Genomic DNA, 24,518 nt, shown 5'->3' with positions numbered 1-24,518 from the left:
AAGAATCTGGAGCCCCTGCACCCAGCGGGGGGGGGGGGGGTCTTCTCACCTGACGACCAGCCACCACAGATGGCACAGAGGTCCTTCCTGAGCATCATGGCCCTCATGCCCAGGAAGGGTTTCACATCATCCGAGCTGCTGACCGAGTGGAGCCCCGACAGGATCACTGTGGAGTTGATCTGGGGGGCTGCTGACAGGGCTGAATTGAGATTGTATACTACGGGTAGCCAATATGAGCCCCCCCCGACATGTGACCGCAGCTCTCGTCCTCCCTGACTACTGGCCATGTTGGCTGGAGCTGATAGAAGTTGTAGTCCAACAACATCTGGAGGGCACCATATTGGCTACCCCTATGATATGCACAGGTCACGTATTTGCTTTGTTTATGTAAAATCAGCTTCAGGAGCAGATGATGGGAGAAGAGAGTGTGTGTTTAAAACCTTCTCACTACCTCCTGGGAAGGGCTATGGCTCAATTGTAGAACATCTGCTTTTCATAGAAAAGGTCCCAGGCTCATTCCCCAGTGTCTCCAGATTGAGTTCAGAGAGAACCACCTTTGAAACCCTGGAGAGCCACTGTTACTCAGCATAGCCAAAACTGAGCTAGATGGACCACTAGTGTGAATAGAAGGCAGCTTACTATGTTTTTATGTACTGCTTTGTGCTTCAAAATGCCTCCCCCAGCCATTTTTCCAGATGTATGTTTACCCTTGCAAGTGCATCTGGAAGCTTGCAAGAGAAGGAGGGTTAGCATCTTTGAGGGGGATTTTGAGCAGATGGGAAAGACTTTAATTCCTCCCCCAGTGCTCCATTCTAAATTGCTGCCTTTCTGAAACTGCTTTTCCATACACAGTGAGCATTGGATTTTAAAAACAAAACATTGGCAGGTAGCCTCTAGTGCGGCCATCAGGATGTGTAGGCTAAACATTGCAGGAAATAACAACAGCAACAGCCCAAACAATTGGGGACAAAATCATGCATTAGTGGCTTTAGAAGGTTTTATCCTTTCCTTGTGGTGGGTTGCTCAAGTTTCTGCAGCTATCCATTCTGCATCGACCTGAGTGTGGTCAAGTTTATCATCTCCATCCTGAACTGTGATCTGGATGGTGGGGGTTAGTCTGTGTAAGGCTGATAACATCAAAAATCCTCCTTAGGGTAGGAGTTGTCAATGACCTGGTCTGTTCTAGTCCTGTAATTCTAAATTTTCTTTCCTGAGGCATCATTGGTTTTTCATGATAGCAAAAATTGTGCTAGCACAGCCTGGCCACAACTTATGGTTGCAATGTTTAAACTCATACTGACCAGTTCAATTGGAATGTCACAGGCTGCAAATTGAGCTGAACGCCAAACAGCATCAGCTGTCAGAGAACGACAAATTACTACACTCACTGCAACTGGAGCTGAAGGTATACGAAAAGTTAGATGAAGCAATCAGAAGTCAAAAAGGTATGAAACAATATGATCTTGGTGGTAGGTCCCACTATATGCTCCCTCAGAAATTCACACAAGGCTTTTGCTTTTCCTGCTCAGTTCCTACATTTCAATTGCTGCCAAGATTGGACACCTATCCTCTCCATTCTGAACAGAGGAGAGATGCTAGGTACTTCTCTCTTGGAGCAAGTGCTTTGGTGGCTGATGTTGGTGCTTTATTCCTCTTTGATAGAGCTGCTGATGAGGCAGGAGAGGCATGCCCACACCTTTTGTAGTCGTGTCTCTTCTGTGTGCTTTTAAATGTGGCAGACATTTTGTGTTATACTGTGCCTACACACAGTATAACTGTGGCTTGGTGTTTTGTGGCTTGGTGACCCCTGGGATGCAGGATGCAAACTTTTACTAAATGCTTGCAGAGAAATGTGTAAGCACTAATTCATCCAGATGTACCCACCTGGATCTCACCCATCACTAAGTTTAATTAGAAAATGGCTTCTGCCAAGGAAACCAGTCGTGCCATTTTGCTCATCCTTATGTTTGCTGCATCCTCTTCCTCTGTTCCTACAGCATTCTCTGTTGATATTCAAGTTTGGGAATTCCTGTAAGCACAGGGAAACCAATGGTTAGTTACTTGTCACCCATAGTTTCATTAGTTAGCAAGGTGATTTTTACATTATGGACCACTTGCTACTCCCTGGTACTACCCATCATGCACCCGTAATGGGGAAATGAAGGTACCATGTATGGGGGTTAATGTCAACCTCATGCAAGTGCACCGCAGATCCAGGGGTGCAGCAAATGCAGATTTAACCTCTCTGAAGGGCATTTGTTTCTGCTCTGCATCAGAGAAGCCGTTAAAAAAATATCATTTTCTTAGAGAAGCTTTTAAATCACCATTTGTCTGGGCCAAATGCATGCTGGATCCTCTTTCTTTTAGGCTGCAGAAGACCTAACATCTGTCAGTAAAATGTTTGGACTAGTTACATTAGTGAACTTCTTTACATGGCTGTGATCCCAATGCTTGTAAAACATCATTTAGCAATTACATGGCATGTCACTGGAAGAAAGAGAAGGAAAAGAGAGAGAATGATAATTTGGGGGGGGGAGTAACACAAATTCTAGAATTTCTCATCCTAGAGTTGATCCTTCAAGTTCACTATCAGAAAACAGCTAATTGGGTTCAAGTAGCCCCAATTATTAGCAACAAACAGGAAAGGCAATGAGCTTTTAATTGTCTCTGCGTAGGTAGTTTTAAAATACTGCCATTTGGCCTGTGTTCTGCCCCTGGCATATTTCACAAAAATGCCCAGATGATTAAGAGAAACCTTCCTCTTCATTTTTACAGTAGTAAGTGTGACTGTATTAGAAGGCAAGATTGGACACAGTTGAGCAGGAAACAGAGCCTGCATTTCCCACATCTAAGCCCAAGGCTGCTTTCATACCTCCATTGATGAACTTAGAGCTGAGGCAGAGGGTTAAAAAGTGAACTGTTACGATTTTAGCTGCAAGGGAGAAAGGTGTTCCTGGAAAATAATGCTTAGCATTCCAACCACAGATATGGCCCATCTGTTTATGAAACCACAAACCTTTGCCTTTTTGGCAGATTAAGAATACCTGGGATTCTCAGTTTCCATGATTAAATGTTGTCCAGGCTTTTGATGAAACTGCCTTCATTTTCAGTATCTACTCTTCCTTCTTTCCATTTTTTTCTTTTTCATGCCATGCTTCCAAATGCCCTTCAGGATATATATCCCCCAGTCCGTTAATATACATAATTTTACCTTGGGTATGCAACATTAGCTTTTACGGACAAAGTGATTTTTTAAATTTATTTTTTTGGCTCTTATTAAATCTTTGGAGGATAGAAGTAATTAAGGTTGGAGAGGGGTGTGTATTTGTGTACGCAACCCTCTTCCCTTTTAAATTATTACCATCTACTGTTTGTAGTAGTTAGTTCTTAATATCTGGCTCAAATGCACTCATCCAGCATGTTAATAATGACTCTTTTCATTGTTTGCAATGGTAATTAAAAACAAACCCCAACTCCTAAGATCTTGGCCGTGACGGATCGGATGAATGCTGGAAAGATCAAAACCATCCACTTGACTTGCATGAACTATTGACTGAAATACAGAACTTCAGAATGCAGCTTGAAAGGAGCATCAAGGCAAACAAGACATTGCATGAAAAATTGGAAGAACAGCTTTCCAGAGGAAAGAGAGAGGGAGGCAGCTTGGGGTCAACTGTAAATATCGGCTGCCTTTTAAAGCAAGAATTGCAGCATTACACTGGGATAAACGGTATGGTGTATGGTGCACAATCAGGTTTTTTGTGTTGGTTTGATGGGGTTTTCCTCCAATCCATTTTGTTGGAAACATATGCTGAACTGAACGCATTTGTGTGCTGTGTTGTTTGCTTCTATCCCCTCTTCCCACCAAATCTTACCTAGAGGCAGCTTGAGATTTCAAATGGAGGGAGGTCAAAATACAAGCTCCCCTAATTCAAAAGAGTGTCCCCATTGAGTCTGATCCAGCTGCCCCCCTTTTTTTAAAAAAAAATATTTTTATTTAAATTCCAATACAAGATTTAAACATACATATTCAATGTTATCACAGATACATAATTTTGACTTCCTTCAGCTCATCCGCGAATCTTCCGTTTTCTAATCTTCTATCCGCAATTCTAAATTTAACATTGCCTTTTATTTTAAATAAACCTTTTTCCCTTATTCCCTTTTTTACAGTGTTTCTAATATTATTTCTTCACAAAGCTTCCTGTAAACCCACAAACGTTATTTGCGTATCACAAATGCTTTTCATATAGTCCACAAATTTACTCCAGTCCTTGGTAAACTTGTGATCTCGTTGGTTTCGGATCCTTCCTGTTAATTTATCTAATTCTGCATAGTCCATTAATTTCATTCTCCATTCTTCTATCAATGGTAATTCTTCCTGCTTCCATTTTTGGGCCAGTAGTATTCTTGCTGCTGATACTGCATATAAAAATAATTTATGGTCCTTTCTATTTATTTCATTTCCAACCATTCCTAACAAAAAAGCTTCTGGTTTTTTAACAAATGTATATTTCAACATTTTTTAAAATTCATTATATATCAATTCCCAGAAGACTCTCACCTTTTTACACTCCCACCACATATGATAAAATGTTCCCTCCTTTTCTTTACATTTCCAACACTTATTACATACTTTATACATTTTTGCTAATTTAACTGGAGTGATATACCATCTATAGACCATCTTCATCATATTTTCTTTTAATGCAGTACAGGCTGTGAATTTTATCCTTTCGTTCCACAATTTAGTCCACTCCTCTAATTGTATATTATACCCAAAATCTCTGGCCCAATGGATCATAACCGATTTTACCTCTTCGTCTTTCATATACCATTCTAGCAGCAGTTTATACATTTTAGACAAATTTTTGAATTCATTACTCAGTATCTCACTTTGAAACTTTGACTCTTTTTCTGAAAAATCTCTCTCCTTTATCTCCATTTTAAACATTTCATTAATCTGATAATAATGCAACCAGTCGTTTACATGTTCTTTAACTTCTTCATATGGCTTTAACTTCCATTTTCCTCCTCCTTTAATAATCATATCCCCATAAGTTATCCACCCCCCTCTCATATTGATTTTCTTCACACTCATCACTTCTAAAGGAGATAACCAATGCGGTATTTTTGGTTCTAATAGGTTTTTATACCTATCCCAAACTTCCAAGAGATCTTCAAATGATGTGGTTTTCAAAACCTTTATGTACTTTTTTCTTATCATACCATAAATAGGCGTGCCAACTGAATCTATTATCAAAACCTTCCAAATCCAACAGTTCCTTATTCTCTAATTCAGTGTTTCCCAACCGGTGTTCCGCGGCACACGAGTGTGCCGTGAGACATCGGCTGGTGTGCCGCGAGATGCCTGGAGGGAGGCGGGCGAGTCGGGCGGCGAGAGGCGGGGCGGCGGCGGCGAGGAGAGGCCGCGCCTCCTGCTGCTGCCTGGCGCTCCTCCTCGCAGCCGGCAGCGCTGCCTGGGCGCCTCCGCGCGATTCTGCCTCGCTGGGTTTGGTCTCCCAGCAGAGACGGGTCACACGCGCACCTCCCTCCCTCCCTCCCTCAGCCTGCGCGGAGGGAGAGCCAGAGAGAGGCATCGCTCCTGCGCGGCGGGAGAGGGAGCAGCCGGAGCGATGCCCCAAACGAGCTGAATTCCGAGCGAGGGACTGAGGGGGGAGGGAAAAAACTTTCACTTTCTTGCGTCCCTCCCGGCGTGACGCTGCGCGCTGACGTCACGGGGCGGGGCTTTAATGGTGGTGTGCCGCGAGATTTTTTTTCAGTAGACAGGTGTGCCGTTGCCCAAAAAAGTTTGGGAAACACTGCTCTAATTTCATCCACTCCTTCAACCAACAGAGGCAAGATGCTTTATAATATAATTTCAGGTCCGGCAGGGCGAAGCCTCCTCTTTCTTTCGCATCAGTTAACAGTTTAAATTGTATTCTTGGCTTCTTACCCTGCCATATATACCTTGAAATTATTTTTTGCCATTCCTTAAATATAATTGCCCCTTTGATTACCGGAATTGTCTGAAATAAAAATAACATTTTCGGCAAAACACTCATCTTTATCGTCGAAATCTTTCGCCTTTTACCAGCTGCCCCTTTTAAACCTGATCCAAAATGGAGATGGTACCCTGCTGCTACCCAGTAATCTTTGCCAATACCTACCCCACCCAAAGAATGTGTCCTGGTGTTAGTTCCAGCTAAAGAGAGGCCTTACAGGGCAGTGTGTGTGTGTGTGTGTGTGTGTGTGTGTGTTTGTGTGTGTCTGAGAGAGAGAGAGAGAGAGAGAGAGATCCCCACTGCCTGTAACCACCTCTCCTCTGCCTTTTACCATCACCAACCCAATTTTTGTGCACTATCAAAAGCGTGATTGAAGAGCTCAGGATTCTGGGGACGCTTGCCAAGAATGCTGCTAGAGCCCAAATGGTTTTGTGGGGTGCGGGATTTTGCAAGGGCCTCACCAATCTTTGCAGGGGTGTGGTTGGACATCTCTAGTCTAAACCTGGCAATTCAGCCTTTTTTGAACTCTTTGCCTCAGGAACCTCCAGCTGTTGGAGGCAGCATGCCTCTGAACGCCAGTTGCTTTGAATACTAGTGCTGGGGAGAGTGCCTGTGGGCTTCCGATGGGCATCTGGTTCACCACTGTGAGAGCAGGATGCTGAACTCTGTGGCCAGGTCTGTGGCCTGATCCAGGAATGCTCTACTTATATTCTTACGTAACCATTCATATGTTTTGCTTTGGAGGTGGGGGACCAGTTTGCCAGCTATAACTGTTACTGTAGAACTGTTAAATTCAGTTTTCAAACAGTTTTGCTTACCTGAATGGCTTGTTACTTGCACAAGCATTTGCTTCAGGAGGCCATGCATTACTCAGGAACAATCAATATGTGCTTTGGATGGTCTGTGAATAAATCAGCAGAATAAATTTTATGCCCTAGAGGAATATTTTCCCACTATTTGCATTGAGATTCAGTGAAGTACTCTAGCAGTTAGAAACTTAAGGGGAGACAGAAGTAGCCACCATGGAAATCTGAATATTAAAAGGAACATCCAGAGCATTGTAATGCCATAGAACATAATGAATGCCCTGTAGCTCAGAACACTACAGAACAAATATTGCAGCTCCATTGACTGGCTTAGTCTTGTACTTTTGACCTTGATGAGTAGAGCTCAGACAAATGTAGACAAATCACACTGTGCTGATATATGCAGAAGTGGGCTTGTGTGTTTCAGAGGCGTGAAGTTACAAGTTTACAGCAAATTTAAATTTTATGGTGCAAGTTGGGCTACCTTTGTAGGAAATAAATTTGAGATGCCCAGCTTTGATTTTTAGTGTGTCTGTGTGAATCTTAGGGGTTGTATCCTGTGTTAGCACTACTCAGAATCAGGGTGGATTTAATTTAAATCAAATCGTCAGTAAGACTTGATTTAAATAATTTTTTTACAGAAAGACATTCTTGCTGGTATAATCTTAATATTTACAAGCAGATGAAGGTTTCTCTTTGGAATAATAAATTTTCAGAGTAGTTTTTACAGTTATATCAAAAACTACTGATTTGGTTATACGATTAGAAATACATAGATAATTATGAAATTATTGTGAGGTTTGAGTTAACTGTTTATATTTGGACAACTTTTCCTCTGTACTTTATTGGAAGGAGAAAAATAATTTCGTTGATAACAATTTAAACAATTTATTTAACTAAAACAATAAGATTATAGCATATGTATCCATGTTTGTTAACCCATGTGGTTAAACAATTTTTAAAAAAACACCCTGTGTCAGATAATTAACTTATTTGCTTTTTACAGCACTATTAGGGAAGTGGAGGATGAACACTGTTCTGGCTCCTAACCTCTTAATGACCCTCTGCTCCTCTTGATTCCCAGATCTTAAATTCTCTGCTATGGACAGCAATGTCATTGAATTGCAACGGAAGTACGGAACCTGCATAGCGCCACGGAATGCAGGTACTGTTAGACTCTGAAAGTATCTTTAATATACCTTCCAGAGTGAAGACTGTGTCTCTCTGGGATTTCATGATAATACAAACAGAACTTAAGAGGAGCCCTGTGGGGTCAGCGTTCAGCATTCTGTTTCCCACAGCAGCCAATCATTTGTCTCCAAGAAGCCCATAATTAGGGCATAAAGGAAATCATTCTTTCCCAATGTTGCTCTCTGCTAAATCTGAAAGCTCCATGTTGGTCATCATAACTAGGAGCTATCAACAATCTTAACATGTCTAAAAAGGTAAAGGGACCCCTGACGATTAGGTCCAGTCGTGGGGTTGCGGCGCTCATCTCGCTTTATTGGCCAAGGGAGCCAGCATACAGCTTCCGGGTCATGTGGTCAGCATGACTAAGCCACTTCTGGCGAACCAGAGCAGTGCACGCAAATGCCGTTTACCTTCCTGCCGGAGTGGTACCTATTTATCTACTTGTACTTTGACATGCTTTCAAACTGCTAGGTTGGCAGGAGCTGGGACCGAACAATGGGAGCTCACTCCATCGCGTGGATTCGAACCGCCGACCTTCTGATCGGCAAGCCCTAGGCTCTGTGGTTTAACCCACAGTGCCACCCTTGTCCCTTTAACATGTCTAATTATGTTTTTATAGCTTCTCCCCACTCAAATAGAATTTGGAGTGTTTTGATGTGAAAATATTAAATAATATGGCATTCAGTGCATTGTTACTGTATTATTTCTATGCCCAAGGACTGAATTCTCTTCTGGGCAACATTCCAGGTTGGGAGTGTGTGTACACATGCCAGTGAAGAGCAGGGCCAGAGGCAAAAGTGGATGGAGCAATTAATGTAAATTTTACCATAGTACAATACACTGGTTTCTACACACACTCAAACTATTCCTCCCTGTCCCCCACTCAGGCAAGCAGGAGAGTTCAACAACATACTCCAGCCAGTTAAAAAGGGTGCCAAGCAGGACTGGTGAGGGGTGTGGTGTGGAGAGTGTTTTGAGAGCCAGATGGAGAGGCCTGGAGGGCTGCTTTTGGCCCCTGGGCCTGAGGTTCCCCACTTCTGATTTAAAGTGATTTGTAGAAAGAGGGAAAGCAAAGTCAATAAAGAGTGCAAGAAGGGGCTGAGTTTCATGTGCAGATGTTGCTTAGATATGCTGAGTGTGATCTGGTCGCTCTGCTCCTGTGCTCCTCAGATACAGAGCTGGCTGTGGATAATTCAGACAGTTCCTCCCGATGCAACTCACTGGCAAACCATTCCAGTGACCCTTGCCTCGTTCCCAGCCATTGTGTGTGGGCAGACAAAAATGGCCGGCACATCCTTGGCTTGATCGAAGATTATAACTCTTTACGGAAGCAAATCTTGGAAGGGCGAAAAAGGTTGTCTGAGCTGGAACTTCCTCTGAAAGAAGCAGGACTTCAGGAACTGGGAGTGACGGTAAACACCATGACTGAGAGCATGATTGTCAGAACTGGGTGCATGATCATTAAGGACACATCTACACCATACATGTAAAGAGCATTGCTTCCTTCAATGAATCTGGGAACTGTAGTTTATTAAGGGTGTTAGGAGTTGTAGCTCTGCAGGGGAGGGTAAGTTACAGTTCCAAGGATTCTTTGGGGGGTGCCATGTACTTTTAATGTATGGTTTGGATGTGTTATATGTTTGCAGTTTCACAATATATGGGTCTTGCAAGGAACCGGAGGCTTCTGATTACTCTCAAGAGCAAGTTCCTTGCCCCTTCAACTGGTCCCACTCAGTGTTTTCTCCCTTTGCTTCCTTTCCATTCTTCATTTTGGCAGCTCCCCCATTTTGTTCCCTCATCAGTCTTCCAAAAGAAAAACATTTCTGCATTGGCCCCTGATAGTTAGCTTACCATTAAGTAGAACAGTTTAAAGGGTCTGCTAACGGAGAAACATCTATATTGCCTAAATTAATGTCAGGAGTCATTTGACTTTCAAATAGCTTGCCATGAAATGCAAATAGGGAAAGGAAAAAGTATTTTCCAAGTGGCACAGCAAACGTAGTAAATGTAGCCTGTTATTAATGACTGTTATTGATTATGCTAAGTCCCCGTTCCCTCCATCCTCACCTTCTTTTTTTGAAGAATACATAATTCAGCTGCCTTTTTCACCTAATAAATTAGTTTGCCTGGCACACAATATACTTGTTCATCAGCCTGAATCTGGAATTCATAGTAAATTGGATTTATTCCATTAATTAAAGCTTACGTTTTCATAATCTTTTAAGGATAAAATGTAACACTCTTTCTTCTTCTAATTCTGAAATGTAGGTTCCACAGCTGGCATTTCTGAGCAGGCTTTCTACAACCATTTGTGCAATCCAGCATAACCTAGAAGAAGCCGCTCGTTTGTTGAAGCTCCTTTGGAGAGTCTCCCTCCCAATGAAAGTTGTCCACAATGTTGGTTATGCGTTTCAGGTCTGTGTGCTGGTGTTTCGATCTTAAAAGTTGGGAGTGCACCAAACGGGAGTGCTTTCTGCTGGCCACTGTCAGGAAGGGAGTTTCCCAAAGAACCTTTAGTCCCAAAGTGCTGTTTTTGAGTGCCAGCAAAGAAAGCCACAATGGTTTAGAAAAATCACATACAAGCAAGAGAAAGAGTAGAAGTGTGCATAATGTGTAGGTAACCTGTAGCCCTCATGATGTTGTTGGGCTCCAACTCACATCAGCCCCAAACAGCATAGCCAATGGTGCGGGATGCTGGGAGTAGGAGTCCAGCAATGTCCAGAAGGCCACAAGTGCCATCACAAGCTTCTTTGTGGGGCGGGGGGATAAAAATTGGCTCAGCCTGTTGCCACCTGGCTAAAAAAATTCTGCTCTGGTGCTTTTAGCAGGATAAAAATAGGAACCTGCTGGCAACACCCGTGTCAAGCTTTGATGGTTTAACCTTGGAGACCCTCCCCTCATAGGCAGTGTTCGAAACTCCCATTGTTCTAGGCGCAGTTCATTAGCAGAAGCAGTTTCTGAGCTCTGGGCACAGTGTTGCACCTAAGATTTCAGATTAAAACTGCAGAGTGGAAGGAAAAGAGGACCTTTTTTCTGCCTCCCCGCTTCCAGCTACTCACTGAAGAAGAGACCCTCTTAAGAAAATTGGGAGGTGGGGGGGGTAGGGGAAGGACTAGATCATGTGAAAAATGAACATAATATTGTAGCTACAGTTCATTCATTTTCAGCTTTGTATTCTTGTTATAAAAAACCACACGCCTAGACATTCCACTGTTGCGTTCATAACCTAGGTTTAAGGTGCCCTTTAGCTCCTAGCTTTCATATCTCTGTTTCTGACACTGCTCCTAGGCTGTGCTCAAGCAATAGATATCCTGTGGTTCTTCATAGGTTGCTGGACTCCAACCTCTGTCTGTCCCAGACAGCATGGTCAATAGTGAGGGATGCTGCAGTTGGAGCCTAGCAACGCCTGGAGTGTTACTGGTTCCTCATCATCAGTATGGAGAATTTGGATAAAATAATGTTTGTGCTCTCTCTCAGTACACTAGAACTTGGGGGCGGGATCACAGAATAAGTTTTTTCCTAAGAAATTTGTGAGTATTTCAACTCCTGAAGGAGTAGTTTTTAACTCTGAAATGTGTAGAGTAACAGCAATGAACATCATTTTCCAATAAGCCCCAGAGCTTGTCTCCTCTGCCCAAGTCCTTCATACAGCACAGGATTAAGTTTTGGGGTTTGCTTTTGCCATTGTTGTTGGGCATGATAACTAAAATGGCACCTCCAAGTTTCACTGCAGCAGTTTTGGAAGAGGGCTGTTCATGCTCTGTTTTTGGCTGCCAGAAGCATCTGGCTGACCCCAATTGCAAATGGGATGCTGGTCTAGACAGACCATTGGTTTGATCCAGCGGACCTCTTCTTACACAGAGAGCAGAATGTTCAGTAGAGTGAAGAATAGAGAAGAGAAGGGCTTTTCAGGTTTTTTTTTTGCAAGGATGACCATTCTGTAACAGCAGGCACCTTCTTGTCCTGTGAGCTAATGGCAGGAGGTTAGATCAGGGATTGAGAACCTTTGGCTCTGCAGATATTGCTGGACTACAACCCCCGTCATTCCTGGCCATTGGCCATGTTGACAAGAAATTGTAGCTCAGCCACATGATGGTCCCCTTCTCTAAGCACTGGAGAGCCAGTTGCCCTATTCTTGAGTTCCCTCTAAACCCTGAGAACACCTAATGATGTTGGAAAGTGTCGTAACATTTCTGCCTTGCCAGCACAATATTGCATTTGGGCTGCAAAAGTTTGGCTAGATTTGTTTTGCTGATCTTAGTTTATTCAGACCCAAACCTTTCTCAGTGGCAGGATCTACGACACTACCCAGAGCTCTGTAGGGCTGCCACATACATATTCGTGCATGTGACCATTTTTCACTCAGTACTACAGCAGAACCTTGGTTATCGAACGTAATCCATTCTGGAAGACAGTTCCACTTCTGAAATGTTCAACAACCGAGGCACAATTGCCCGTCAGCAAAGTCCATTGAAAAAAGTGTAGAAATGCGCCTCGGAAGCCATTTGACTTCTGAGGCATGTTCCAAAATGAAACCATTCACTTCCGAGTTGTTGGTGTTTGAAAGCTGAAACGTTCGACTTCTGAAGCGTTCAACAACCAAGGTACCACAGTAAAGGGAAATGGGGCACCCCCAGAGGGTATATACACATAAGCGCATGTACCGTGTGGTGGGTCAGAAAGCTTATTCACTTCAGCGTTTTCTTTGTCTTACATTGCAGGATGAACACATGAAAGCAGAAATAAAGAAGCTCCATCGGAAACTGGCTGAGCAGGAAAAGAGGCTGCACTGCACAGTCAAATGCTTACATGCTACCAACCAGCTGAAAGAAAACATGGAGAGAGTCATCATTGATCAGTGTGAGTGAGCTTCCTCTCTTTGTTCCCTTTTCTACTTCCAAGTCATTGTTAGGCCATTGAACTAAATGTAGGAAGAAATCTGGTGCTGCCTGTGGAAACAGGCTGGAAGTTTATGCATCAAATCCTTCAGTGAACCCCAAGCCTGCAGTCTTCCACCAAGGGGTCCTTGCTGAATCCTCTCCCTGTGACCCAACTTCAGCAGGTGGGCAGGGCTGCCTATCTGTCAATCTCCTGACATTGTGACATCAGGGGACTACTTCAAAAGGGCCTGCTCAGAGTGACACACATTGGCTACACTAGGAAGTTCCAGATGGGGTTAATGTTTCACTTAGCATCATTGTCAAGGAACAGTATCTTTGATCCAGCTGAGATTGTAGACCCAGACATGATCATTAATAGATGGTCTGGATCCACCCTTTGTCAGTTAGCTACCAATCTCAAAGTTATTGATTCACTTGGTATTGTGGGGCTGAATACATGTCTATAAAACCCATAGAAATTAATAGTTTTGTGGGTGTGTTCAGGAAGACTATGCATTGTGCATGAGCAAAGAATATTTTCACATCCTTTTTTAAAAAATAGATGCATATTTTCCTGCTTTATTAGGAAGATGCATTCACCTTCTTCTGCAGCATATTGATGAAGGAACAAACCGACTCAGTGAACTGGTCCAGCTAGCAATTACCTGCTAAGGAGTAATTAATCTAGCACTGAAAATGCCATATTAGCTCTCCCCCCCCCTTGAAAGGTGCATGAAATGGACCTGTATAAATGTCAAAAGTTAACCATGCCACTGAAATGAAACATGCCTCCACTTTTGATTTCAATTATTAGCTTTGAAACCATCACAAGTATACATTTTTTAAAGGTTAACACACATTCTTTCCCACCGATACATGATTTATAGATTATTTTTAAAAAGAGCTTCTCTGTTAGGAAATCCACCCCCCTCCAAATGTTGCTTGTTAGCTCTGTTTCCACCTCTGTGTTGGATGGTGGGTATAGTAAAATATTTCTCTTTGTGTAGATACAATGCTTACATTTTATAAAAGTACCAAATAATTCTATCCTGCATTAACATATCTAAAAGTATATGCTGGCACCCAGATTCCAGCAGTTAGTGTTAATTATCATAGCTTTAATTGTAAGCCCCTTGGTGCAGGGGCTTATTTCCTTCGTTGTTAAATCAGTACAACAGATGGTCCCATACAAAAAACAAATGTATAATCCTTTATGCAGAACTTCTCGAGATATGAGGTTCTTTACAAGCTTTCTACCCAACTGACTGAGTACATTTCAGTCTCGTCAAGGTTCCAACTTCCCATGGAAAGGCCCCTGGAGACAGAAAATCCTTGGTTCATGTTGAAAGGGGCCAGAATGGGATTTCCAGATGGGTTCCTTGAACAACCCACCCTTCGCTTCCTTGATTCATTTACCAAAATGTGGGGTGTGCAGTGAGAGGCAAAAAGGGGGCATAAACTGGCCCTTCTCAGCCAAGATCATCATGACTAAGCTCCTTGTTCCAATGATGGATCAACCAGTGACAACTTTTCCTTCATATTAGGTTCTCCCTTTGGAGAGGGGGAGAGGACATAAGAGAGGGAGTGTAAAGGAGCACAAGTCTTGCATTTTAGGCCTTCAGTTTAGGCTAGTTTGTACCATGACAGACAAATGGGTGCTGGACATGGTCACACAGGTTGCTTCATGGGATGAGCGAAGCTTCCAAGGGAGAAATTGATCCCCCACTCCCTGATGATCATCAGCATCCAATTCACAATCTACTTGACATCAGAGAAAAAGAACAAGTCCCAGTCTTCCAGAGGTGCTCAGGATTCTGTTCCAGTTGTCCAGTCTCTGGACAAGAGCAATTGTATGGCATCAATCAACCTTGCAGACACTTACCTCCATATTTTTATGATGATGATGATGATGAGCCACTGTATAGTTGCAGGTCTCAGGGCAGTTCACGACATAAAATCACAAAATAAAAACAAAATACATAATAAAAATGAAAACAAGAACATTCCAGGGCCACTGAATTTTTGTGTGTTTCTGCTGTGTAGGCCACCATTGTGAATATAAGGGTCTCCCTTTTGGGTCGGAAGCCATTCCCACGGTCTTCCCATGCTTAGACAACATCCAAGTCCTGTCTCCAAGCAGAGAACAGTGCATAATGGACATAAACATCACTCTGAACTTCCATCAGCAACACAGACTTGTAAACTGGGAGAAGTGTACACTGCAGCCTTTCCAGCATCTCAGAGTGTGACTGGATATCCAGGCATGCAGGATGTGCCTTTCTGAAGAACACAGAGCGAAGCTCACCCTGCTCAGAGACTAAATCCTGGGACAGAAGGAAGTGGACCTGATGGAGTTGGCAAAGCTCCAAGGTGTGATAGTGCCATGTCGTGATCTGGTTTATTGGCCTTGACTCAACACATGACATCTTCAGAGAATGTTTCATTCATTTCAGGATCAGATTGATTCCAAGCATTTACTTGTTCCCTTAACTGTGCAGTGCTTTCCAATGGTGGACGCACAACACAGACTCCGGGACAGGATGAGCATCAAGGATCACTCCAGGATAGTCATCACAAGGGATGAGAGTCTTTATGGCTAGGGAGCTCACCTGGGGTTCTTGATGACTCAGGGTGTGTGAATCCCACAGGAGAATTGATGGAGCATCAGATTCCTTACTCCTGGCACACAGGGAAAGAACACTTACTGAGACAGCCAGCTATCCTAGCATTATTACTGCATCTTTCTTTCTTGGGGGTATCTTTCTCAGATAGTTCAAAGTGGATGACCTTCACTCCACTTTGTGTGATCCCTTCCATTCATTTCAAATGTGCAGAACAATCCTATGTGCTGATAGGATTGTCTCCACAAGACTTTTGTTTTCTTACTTAGGCCCCTGCAGAGCTCTTTCCTGAGGGCTTAGGGTGGGTTATCAAACTTGAATGAATTAGTAACTTGGGGAAAGTGGATCCTGATCTCATCAAATCCTGGAAGCAATTTGATTTATAGTGTGCCTATAAATCACCAGTAGCTTCTTGTTCAGAGTGGCAAAGTCCCAAAATGGTGAGAACTTGCTTCTGTTTGATTCACCAGGGCTCTTCTTAGGTTCAAAGGCTGATCCAGTCCAGCATCCTGTCTCTCACAAGAACCAAATTGTTGGTTTGTTATATTTATTGCTGGCTCGTCACCAGATTGTCCTAGGGAAAGTTGCAACATATAAAACACAATTAGAATTTAAACAGTAAAAACAATCCCACTCATAACCCCCAAAGATAATGCATGCAACACATCACAAAATGGAGACTGGAAGAGGATACAAATGATACAAAGGTGCAAGCTATCACACAAAGTGATATCTACATCATAATCAGGTACTGATGATACCACACATGCATTCTTTTTCTTCTTACATACCTCCCCACTCAACATTTATCTATCTCCTGGTTCTCACACAGGACTCCCATCTCCTCACCCTGGCTCTCACACAAGCTCACCAGTTCTTTCCCCCATCCCATCTCTCATCATGAAGAGGCTTACCTAAGCCTGCTGACCTCATCCTATCTCTCACTCTAGAGTTCAAACCTCACTGTGGCAGGGAATCAAAGGGGTGATACTGCCTTCCCCTGTGACTCCTTTCAAAGTGATGAATCACTTTGATGGAAATGCTACTGGTGACATCCTACTGCCCATGGCAGGGCTTGCTTTTATTAACAGGCATCAAGGTCTTGGGTTTCTCATAGTTGTGTCCCAATATGTTCATGAGGAATGCTCTCCCACTGGTGTTCCCAATTGACTGCTATTCAGATCTGGGACCTTATGGGACAATTGAGCTACACCTCTCCCCTTTGGGGCAAGGCATTAATGAAATAAAGCTGCAGCAGACTATGCATACTTCAATGCCAGAATTTAATTTTGGAAATTCTATGATTTAAACTGGAATTCTCAAGGTGTGCAGTGTAGGGCAGAACAAATCCAATGAATGATATAGGAACTAAAAGAGGGAAAACTCATCCCTCAAGCAGGCAGTCTTGGAGTCTTTTGTAGGAGCAAGTCCTGTTGAACTCAGTGGACTTAATTTCCAAGTAGCACATGCAGGATGAACATCATAGGAGAAGAACATGATCGTGTCTGTTGGTTAAAAGCGTCATACGTAGTCTGTAGCTCTTTCTTAAAAAGAGCTTTCATATACCCCTCTTTGAAAAACAAAACTAGCATTCAAACTCACATAGTTGTACTTCTTTTACAGTGGCTTTAACTCATGATGTCTTAAGGAAGGCACGAGGAAACCTTGAAGTAAGTAAAAAACCCTCTGCTGTCATTAATTAGCCCTTGCTGTTACGTTCTCCATTTCTCCCTCCCACTGCCTGTTCATCTTTGTGAGCAGCAGAAATTTCCTTGTTAACCTGCTTTGCAAAACTGCTGTTACTTGTTCAGAGTGTGTGTGCAGAGGGTATCACATTCCATATGTTTGGGGAAGATAGCTCAGTTTCTACCTGTTTAATGCAATAAACATTCCTTAATAGTTAATGTTCAAGTTGCACATTATGATTCAATCTTTACAGCAATGGCCAAACTAGCTCTGCCTCTATAATTTTGTATGCCTCCATGGTTCATACTGACTCCTTTTCATTTTCCTTTGGCCACTCACTCAGCAGAAATGTAGACAGTGGATTTGAGGTTGTAAACCAGCCATTGTCTTGCCAAAAACAGAAAAGAGGAAGAGGGCATTGTGGCATCAGTTAGTGAGTTGTCTCAACCCCTACCCCCAATCTGTCAGGCTGCTTACCCCTCCTCCAAATTATTAACATATGAAAGTGACTTATGTGAAGGTTGGAACTACCCTGCTGTAGTGCAAGTTTGGTAGAGGAGCTTACTAGTAACAGGTAACACATTATACATCTTCCTCTTCTTGCCATCACCTGTTCATTTGTCACCCAAGGGAAGGGTGCAGGAGTCTCACTGTCTTACAGCGGCCTTCTTGAGAGTAGGGGGTCTGCCAGGTAAATTCAAAGTCTCCTGCATGACAGCTTCAGCCCCACCAGCCCTCCTGATCTGTCCGGCACTTTAAACCAGTAGAGCAGCCCAAATGGTCTAAGTAATGTTGTGAGGGACAACCAGCCTTTGAATGTGTACAGAAATCAGTACAGCCCAGAAATCCAATGAAACAGTTTATTTAAGTGGAGTATAGAAAGAGAGGGAAGAAACAGCAGGTGTTAGTCCTACACAGAGTAGACCCATGGAAATTGATGGATAAGCTAACATAAGTAACTTAATTTCAATGGATCTACTCTGAGCAGCATGGTATAATAATTTTTATTAATTTTAATACAAATCAAATAAAAGCTGCATTATCACAATACCAAATTACAATCCAATTAAAAATAGAGCCAATTATTCAAAAATTGAATTAAACAATTTGAGGTGACTTCCCGTGCACAGGGTTTCAGGCTGTGACGTTCTTATTCCTTCCTGCTTTCATAATCTTGATTGATCCATTTACAGCAATTCTGATCTTCATCCTTTATTTATCAGCCACTGAGTTCTTGAGTTTCATTCATAGTTGCAAATTTATTAACTCTCGTTTCTGCAAAAGGAGTTTGTATCCAGTATGTTTCCTGTGTGAGATAATACTCTTGAGTAGCATGTACTCAGCAAGTACACGCACAACCAAGAGGAAAACCAAGCACTACACTGGAACATTGGCCAATTTAATCCTATACTTGGTCAAACATACTCTTTTGGTAGCCACTGGAATTTGTTGCAGGATGAGGGACAAAGGAGTATTGGCAACATTCCACTTTTAAGCGCTCTAGACCCACGTAGCCTCTGATTGACAGGGGTTTCTGAGCAATCAGTTGGAGTGACTACACAGTAGGTAGGAGGGTGCTGTTAATGCTGCCTTGGAAGTTGGGAGATGGGGCTTCCACGTGGTTAATTGCTGCTTAAAATGGTTCAGCTTCCCTGCTAGACTGTAAGGTGTTTTTGCAACATGAACATTGGAAGGGAGACATGATCTCTCCACTTGGACACACTGGAGGACTAGAGAGCTTAGGCACCTTAAAGGGACAGGTTAGGGCAGGGCAATTAAGACCTTTCATCAGCCTACCTCAGTATGGTCTCCTTTGATGAGCAGAGGCTTTGCAGGGTCTTGGGCAGCAGTCTTTTCCATCACTTACTGATCCTCTGTTCATGGCGATACCAGGGATTGAACCTGTGGGGCCTCTCCCCTCAGTAACTACTTCTTTCAGTTAACTGTTCCTGAGCCATGCTAGCTCCTTTGCCTTTCCTTCAGGCAGTACTCACTTCTCTGTCCTACCTCAGTGATAACTTAAATTGTATTTTTTGGTATGTTTAACATCTGGCTTGTAAACTTTTGGTAAGGTGTTTTTGTTTTGTTTTTTAATGGTGCATAAATAAGTAAACCAGGCCTATATGTTTACAATAAGGGTGCAGCTTTCTTTTCCTTGGCATGCCAATTTTCTATATGCTGGCGAAAGCTTCTGGCAGAAGTGGCTAAGCAGTGATAGAATGTTGGAAGCTGCCTTAAAATGGTTCATTTTGCTCAGTATTATCTACATTGTCTTGCAGCAGCTCTCGGGTCTCATGCAGGGGACATTGCCAGCCCTGCCTAGAGATGCCAGGGCTTGAACCTGGGACCTTCTGCATGCCAAACAGATGCTCTACCACCAAACCATGGCTCTTCCCCAATGCAGGTTTTCCATCTCACTGAGAAGTTGGCCATTGTGTTTCCCAAAGCCATTTACTGCCAATTGCTACTATCACCTTGTAGTGGTACTTTCCATTAACTTGAAATGTTTCATTCTTCCCTAGGTTCAGCCAGCTGAAAACAAGACATCAGCCTCCAGCCTCAGCAGGAAAAGGGTTTTGTGAACGTTCTGCTTCCCCTAATAAAGACCATTCCCCCCCTACTGAGCCTATTCTTTTGACCTTTTCTTTGCTCTCAAGGCCTTAATGCTTAGTTTACTTCAAGCAGGTTGTCCTAGCAAGGCTGCCAGGCACCCTTGCTAGAAAAACAAGCCTCAGAAAAACCACTTGCTTTAACATATATAACCAAGTTGGGATTCAAATGTTGATGGTGACCACAGCAAGATGATTAAGGACATAATAGTCTGGGACTTCTCTTTTCTTCCTTTCTGGGTCCCTTCCCCCCTTCCAACTGCTGGAAAGCTTCTCTTCTGTATGTTTTTTGAATCATGGTACGAAATGACAGGGCAAAAGGAAAACTCACTGCTACAGCTTCAAGATGGGAGCAAAAGACTGGGTGGGAGTAATTTAATTGTGCCTTGGTGGTTTGCTTGATGTGTTTGTTTGTTTGGGTTTTTGTTTTTTGTTCTTTGTTTGAGTTGGTTGTTTTTTGGGAATGTGAGATACCATGAATAATAATCATATTTTTAAATGCATTGTTATTATTTGCTTGGAGGATTTAACTGAAAACAACCTGGTGCACCACACTAAACTTCTAATCTAGATCATCACTTCAGTCTGATAAAAGGTTGGAATCAAATGTTCTGTTTTGCAAGACTAACTCCTAGCTGTTCTTTCCCCCCTTTTTGTCACAGAATGTTACATCTTCGAAGCAAAGATAACATTTTAGCCTATGGGAATTGCCCAGCTAAAAGTACCCTTGACCAAACACATCTAGCGCAAAACCAAAAAATGTGTATGCTTACCCTTTATTTTTGTGCATCCATTTTTAAGGCCCTGTTTATTCACATGTGGAATAAGTTCCCCCCTTTTCTTCACAGTGTGTGTGAAAAGCACCAGAGCTACCTCTCCACTTAACTGAATGGGGCAATCTCCCCACTCCCATTGTGGATGGAATAGTTTTGCATCAGAGCTGCTACTGCTGGAACATCAAGGTGAAAATTGGGTTGCATACTCTTGCAGTTTGCAGGAGTTGCTTTGCTTAGCTTACCCTTGACTGGAAAAAGTATATGCAGCTGTGAGGACCTAGGAGGATCTTCATAGCAGTATCTCCCCCTGCCTCAAGGACTTTCCCCCCCAGGGAACCTATTCCCCTGTGGGCTTTAGATATCAGCAGGGATGGCTAACTTGTTGCCCTGCAGGTGTGGTTGGGCTCCAGCTCCCATCAGCCCCAGCTAGCAAGGTACACAGTGATGGATGTTGCTCACAATCTGTGTGTCTCAAAAGACAATGGAGTGTGCCTCCAGGGTTGAAGTAAAACGGCTGCATCAGCAGCACTAAGCTATCCTCCCTAGGGTGCAAGCCTGGGCAGTGTGTATGGAGGTCCTGGGCTGATCAAATGATCTTTTCTTCTCCCGAAGATATCCCTTCCCAGGCTGATGAGCCCTACCTTCCATCTCCAGCATGTGCAGAAACTGCCTTCTTGACCGTTTGACCCACTCTTAGTCTCATCCGCTCAATCCGCCAGAGCCTGTCTTCACATGCAGGGGAAGTCCGTAGCTCACCCAAGGTTGGAGACCCATAGGCTACCCTTAGCAGGTTTAGCTGGGCAGTCAAAGCTGTTTCCCAGGGTGTGGCTACTGCTGCATGCTGACAGCTTCTAGGAGCCACAGGTGAGAGCTGAGTGCAGGGCAGGGACCAAAGGAGGACTAAGTATATTGGAAGGAGCATGACTGTCCCCTATCAGAGGTACTACCACTCCCCTAACACTGCATAAAGGGATGGTGGGAATTGAAATCCAGTGAATATCTGCAGGTCCTCGGTTTAGCTACTGCTGCTCTAAAACATTCCTTTCTAGGTGTTCCTTTTAGATATATTTTAGAAAAATATATGGAATGTGGGTTTTTTGTGTGTATAGAGTATTCACTGTATCTCTGAAATATGTGTTGTTTACTGTAACCCTATGTCTTTGTAACTTGATTTGCTGTTTTGTAAACTGCCCTGTACTACATTTTTGGGTGTGTGTGTGTGAGAGAAAGACAGGGTATGAATCTGATATGTTCCATGTAGAAAGCAACAGAATGACTAGATGGACTTGTTCATCATATCTAGCAGGGCTGCCTTTAATGTTCAAAAATGGACTTTCCAATACATTTTGCCTTATTTATCTCTTCTCCCCAAATTCAAACAGTGTTCTTTGGAGGGTGGGGAATAGCAACACCTGGAATAAATCTTAGTAATTTGGCTAGATTAAATTGCCATATGGGTTGGTATTTGTTGATCCCCATTGCTTGGTGCACCTAGAAATGCTGTATGGAATGGTGAAGTTTAACACACACACAAAATGCCAGTGAAGCAAAAGGGATGTGTTTAACTGAAGTTATTTTTCTTTTCATTACAACTGTAGAAACTAGTTTAGTTAATGTTCCAGGTAGGTAGATAAATGTCATAGGGCCTACCAGCAAGTAAGGAGACTAGAAGGTAGAGAGAAGACGTGTATTGATTGCCTACAAGGAAAGGCCTGTATGGCTTTTCCATGTTTCTGAATCTTGATGGCAGACTTGATCCATTTTTAAAGCAAACCTTCAGTTTGCGCCACAGAAACCAGAGATGCAAGAGACAGCTTCCAGTCATCCAGAAGTTGTTTTCCGTCTCCTGGCCAAACCAGCTCACCTCCTGGCTTAGATTGCTGCTGCACCTCTGTCTCCCACTATTCTTCATTGCTTGGGGGAGGAAGCCGTGGCCCTCCAGACATTATTAGATTCCAACACTCTCCAGCCAATAAGGATGATGGTGTTGCAGTAACATCTGAAAGACCAGAGGTTCCTCATCCCTTCCTTCATCAGGCTGTTATGTATAGTATAGCACACAAAACCATATTTGTTTTTCAATAATAAAAAATCTTTGTTTTTCAATAAAATGTTGAGGATTTATGTTCAGGCTGAGTTTTGTGATATTAGGTACAGGAAACAGATGATGAAGTTGAAAAAATGCATTTCTGATCCAAGTTTATTAATTCAATAAATTTATTTCTTATTTAAAAAAACCCATGTCTATGTTGTTTCCCCTAAATCTCCCTCTTCTGACTACAAATCCCTCAAGCTTCCATTGCCCATCTTGCTTTTGCTTCATTGTAGCACCTCCTTTCATTTGATCTGTGACAAAAAAACCACAGTCCTCTGTATCCCTAAATTTCCAGTTTCACAACTGTAGTGGTCTTACACAATTGGCAGTTGTGTGTTATTCTCCCTTTGGGTTTTCTAAATTTAGCCATCTGGAATGAACAGACATTGGGGTTATGTCATCTCTTCGGGATTGAGGGTGCAAGAGCTAATTGCTAAAAGCTCCTTAGTGTCCAAGGGAGAGTTGGACAAGGAATTAGGTTCTCCAGGCCTTCTGAGAGTTCTTCAAAGATAGTTCCACACATTGCAGAAGCCAAGACTGTTACTAGGGCAGGGGTAGGGAACACTTTTCAGCCGAAAGCCTGCATTCCTTCAGGGGCAAACTTTTGGAGGCAACCTGTTTTAAGGGAATGCCCCTTCTCTAAGTATAGGGAACCAGCCCTTTGCTGGTATCATAATAGAAACAAAGGGTCCTTGAAGGCCATGTAGTCTGACCCCGCTTTTTATATATATATATATATATATTCAAGAAATCCAGAGTTACATTAAGGTTTCTTTCAGTTATTTCAATGCAGAAGAGACAGCACAAAATCTCCATGCTGTGGATGAAAGCAAACGTGTGTGTTTTAATTTTTAAAAGGCAAAAATGAGGTTTAATTTTAGACATAAGCTAATCAAAGGGAAAAGGTAATCCACAGTACATTCCACATTCCTCACAATTGTCTTCCCATTACACAAGCAACATTGAGTTAATTTTACTAAGTAGCTAAATTATAGACACTCAGAGATAATCAAAAATGATGTAAATTCCAACTTTCAGAAGTAATCATGCTATGTTTTTTTTTTTTGAAAGGAGTTCACAACACCTGAAAGAAACAGCTGTATAACTATATATAGCATGCCTATCTCAGGCAGTTGCTTTTGCATCCTTTATTCACACCATCTGCACATCACTCACGATGACTTTTTTCTTTAAGACCCAGCGCTCATTTCTGCTAAGACCCAAACTCTTGCAATGCCCTGGGCTTCTTGCCCCCCAGCAAAAAGATGCATCATTTCCATATCCCTCACATCCTAGCCTGGACGAAGTTGAGGGGGCCAGAAATGGTCCAGTACTGCAATTGGGTCAGCCGAAGACAGTGAGGGTGTGAGAGAAGTAGCTGGGCTCGAGCTTTTTCATTTTCAAAGGGAACAAAGTAAATCCTTTAATTAACCAAACCTTTTTAGCAATGCACACAACGTATCAGAAAAAGCACCTTGCAGATTGAAAAGCTGGTATGAAAAGCCCTCTCCCTGCAAAACTTTGATCTAATTAGTTCAGAATTCTTTAAAAAGAAAGAGAGAGAGAGAGAAATAGAGCACTAGGCAAAGATGTGTGCTTTGAGAAGAGCAACATATGTTTAACGAGCAGTAACCTAGAAATATTTGATGTCTGGAGAACACCTTGAGCTGTATCCAGTGCTACTCCTTCCTGCTCAGAATACCGTACATGCTCTGAGATTAATAGACACTGCTAACTTGTATTCATTTATTTCAATGGGTCTACTCCAAGTAGGACTAGCACTGGATACAATCCACTGATAGAATTATATGGAGTGGGTCTGCGGAACCTGCAGCTCTACAGAGATTGT

General features: G+C 42.7%; 1 protein-coding gene across 6 annotated transcripts in view; it reads left to right on the top strand.

The window, feature by feature from the left end:
- CDK5RAP2 (CDK5 regulatory subunit associated protein 2) overlaps window positions 1-19,809 on the top strand; it is a 138,048-nt gene extending 118,239 nt beyond the window's left edge. For all 6 annotated transcript variants that reach the window (XM_083485685.1, XM_083485682.1, XM_083485684.1 and 3 more), the window contains 8 exons: window positions 1,324-1,445; window positions 3,482-3,730; window positions 7,896-7,976; window positions 9,173-9,414; window positions 10,271-10,417; window positions 12,724-12,862; window positions 17,127-17,173; window positions 19,712-19,809. In XM_083485685.1, the coding sequence (XP_083341811.1) occupies window positions 1,324-1,445; window positions 3,482-3,730; window positions 7,896-7,976; window positions 9,173-9,414; window positions 10,271-10,417; window positions 12,724-12,862; window positions 17,127-17,173; window positions 19,712-19,771 (1,087 nt within the window). In that variant the 3' untranslated portion in view covers window positions 19,772-19,809. The remainder of the gene's footprint in view (window positions 1-1,323; window positions 1,446-3,481; window positions 3,731-7,895; window positions 7,977-9,172; window positions 9,415-10,270; window positions 10,418-12,723; window positions 12,863-17,126; window positions 17,174-19,711) is intronic.
- The last annotated feature ends 4,709 nt before the right edge of the window (window positions 19,810-24,518 follow it).

The sequence above is a fragment of the Podarcis liolepis genome (genome assembly GCF_965112155.1).
Source record: "Podarcis liolepis genome assembly, chromosome: Z".
Classification (NCBI taxonomy): domain Eukaryota; kingdom Metazoa; phylum Chordata; class Lepidosauria; order Squamata; family Lacertidae; genus Podarcis; species Podarcis liolepis.
This window is presented reverse-complemented; position numbering and strand designations above follow the sequence as displayed.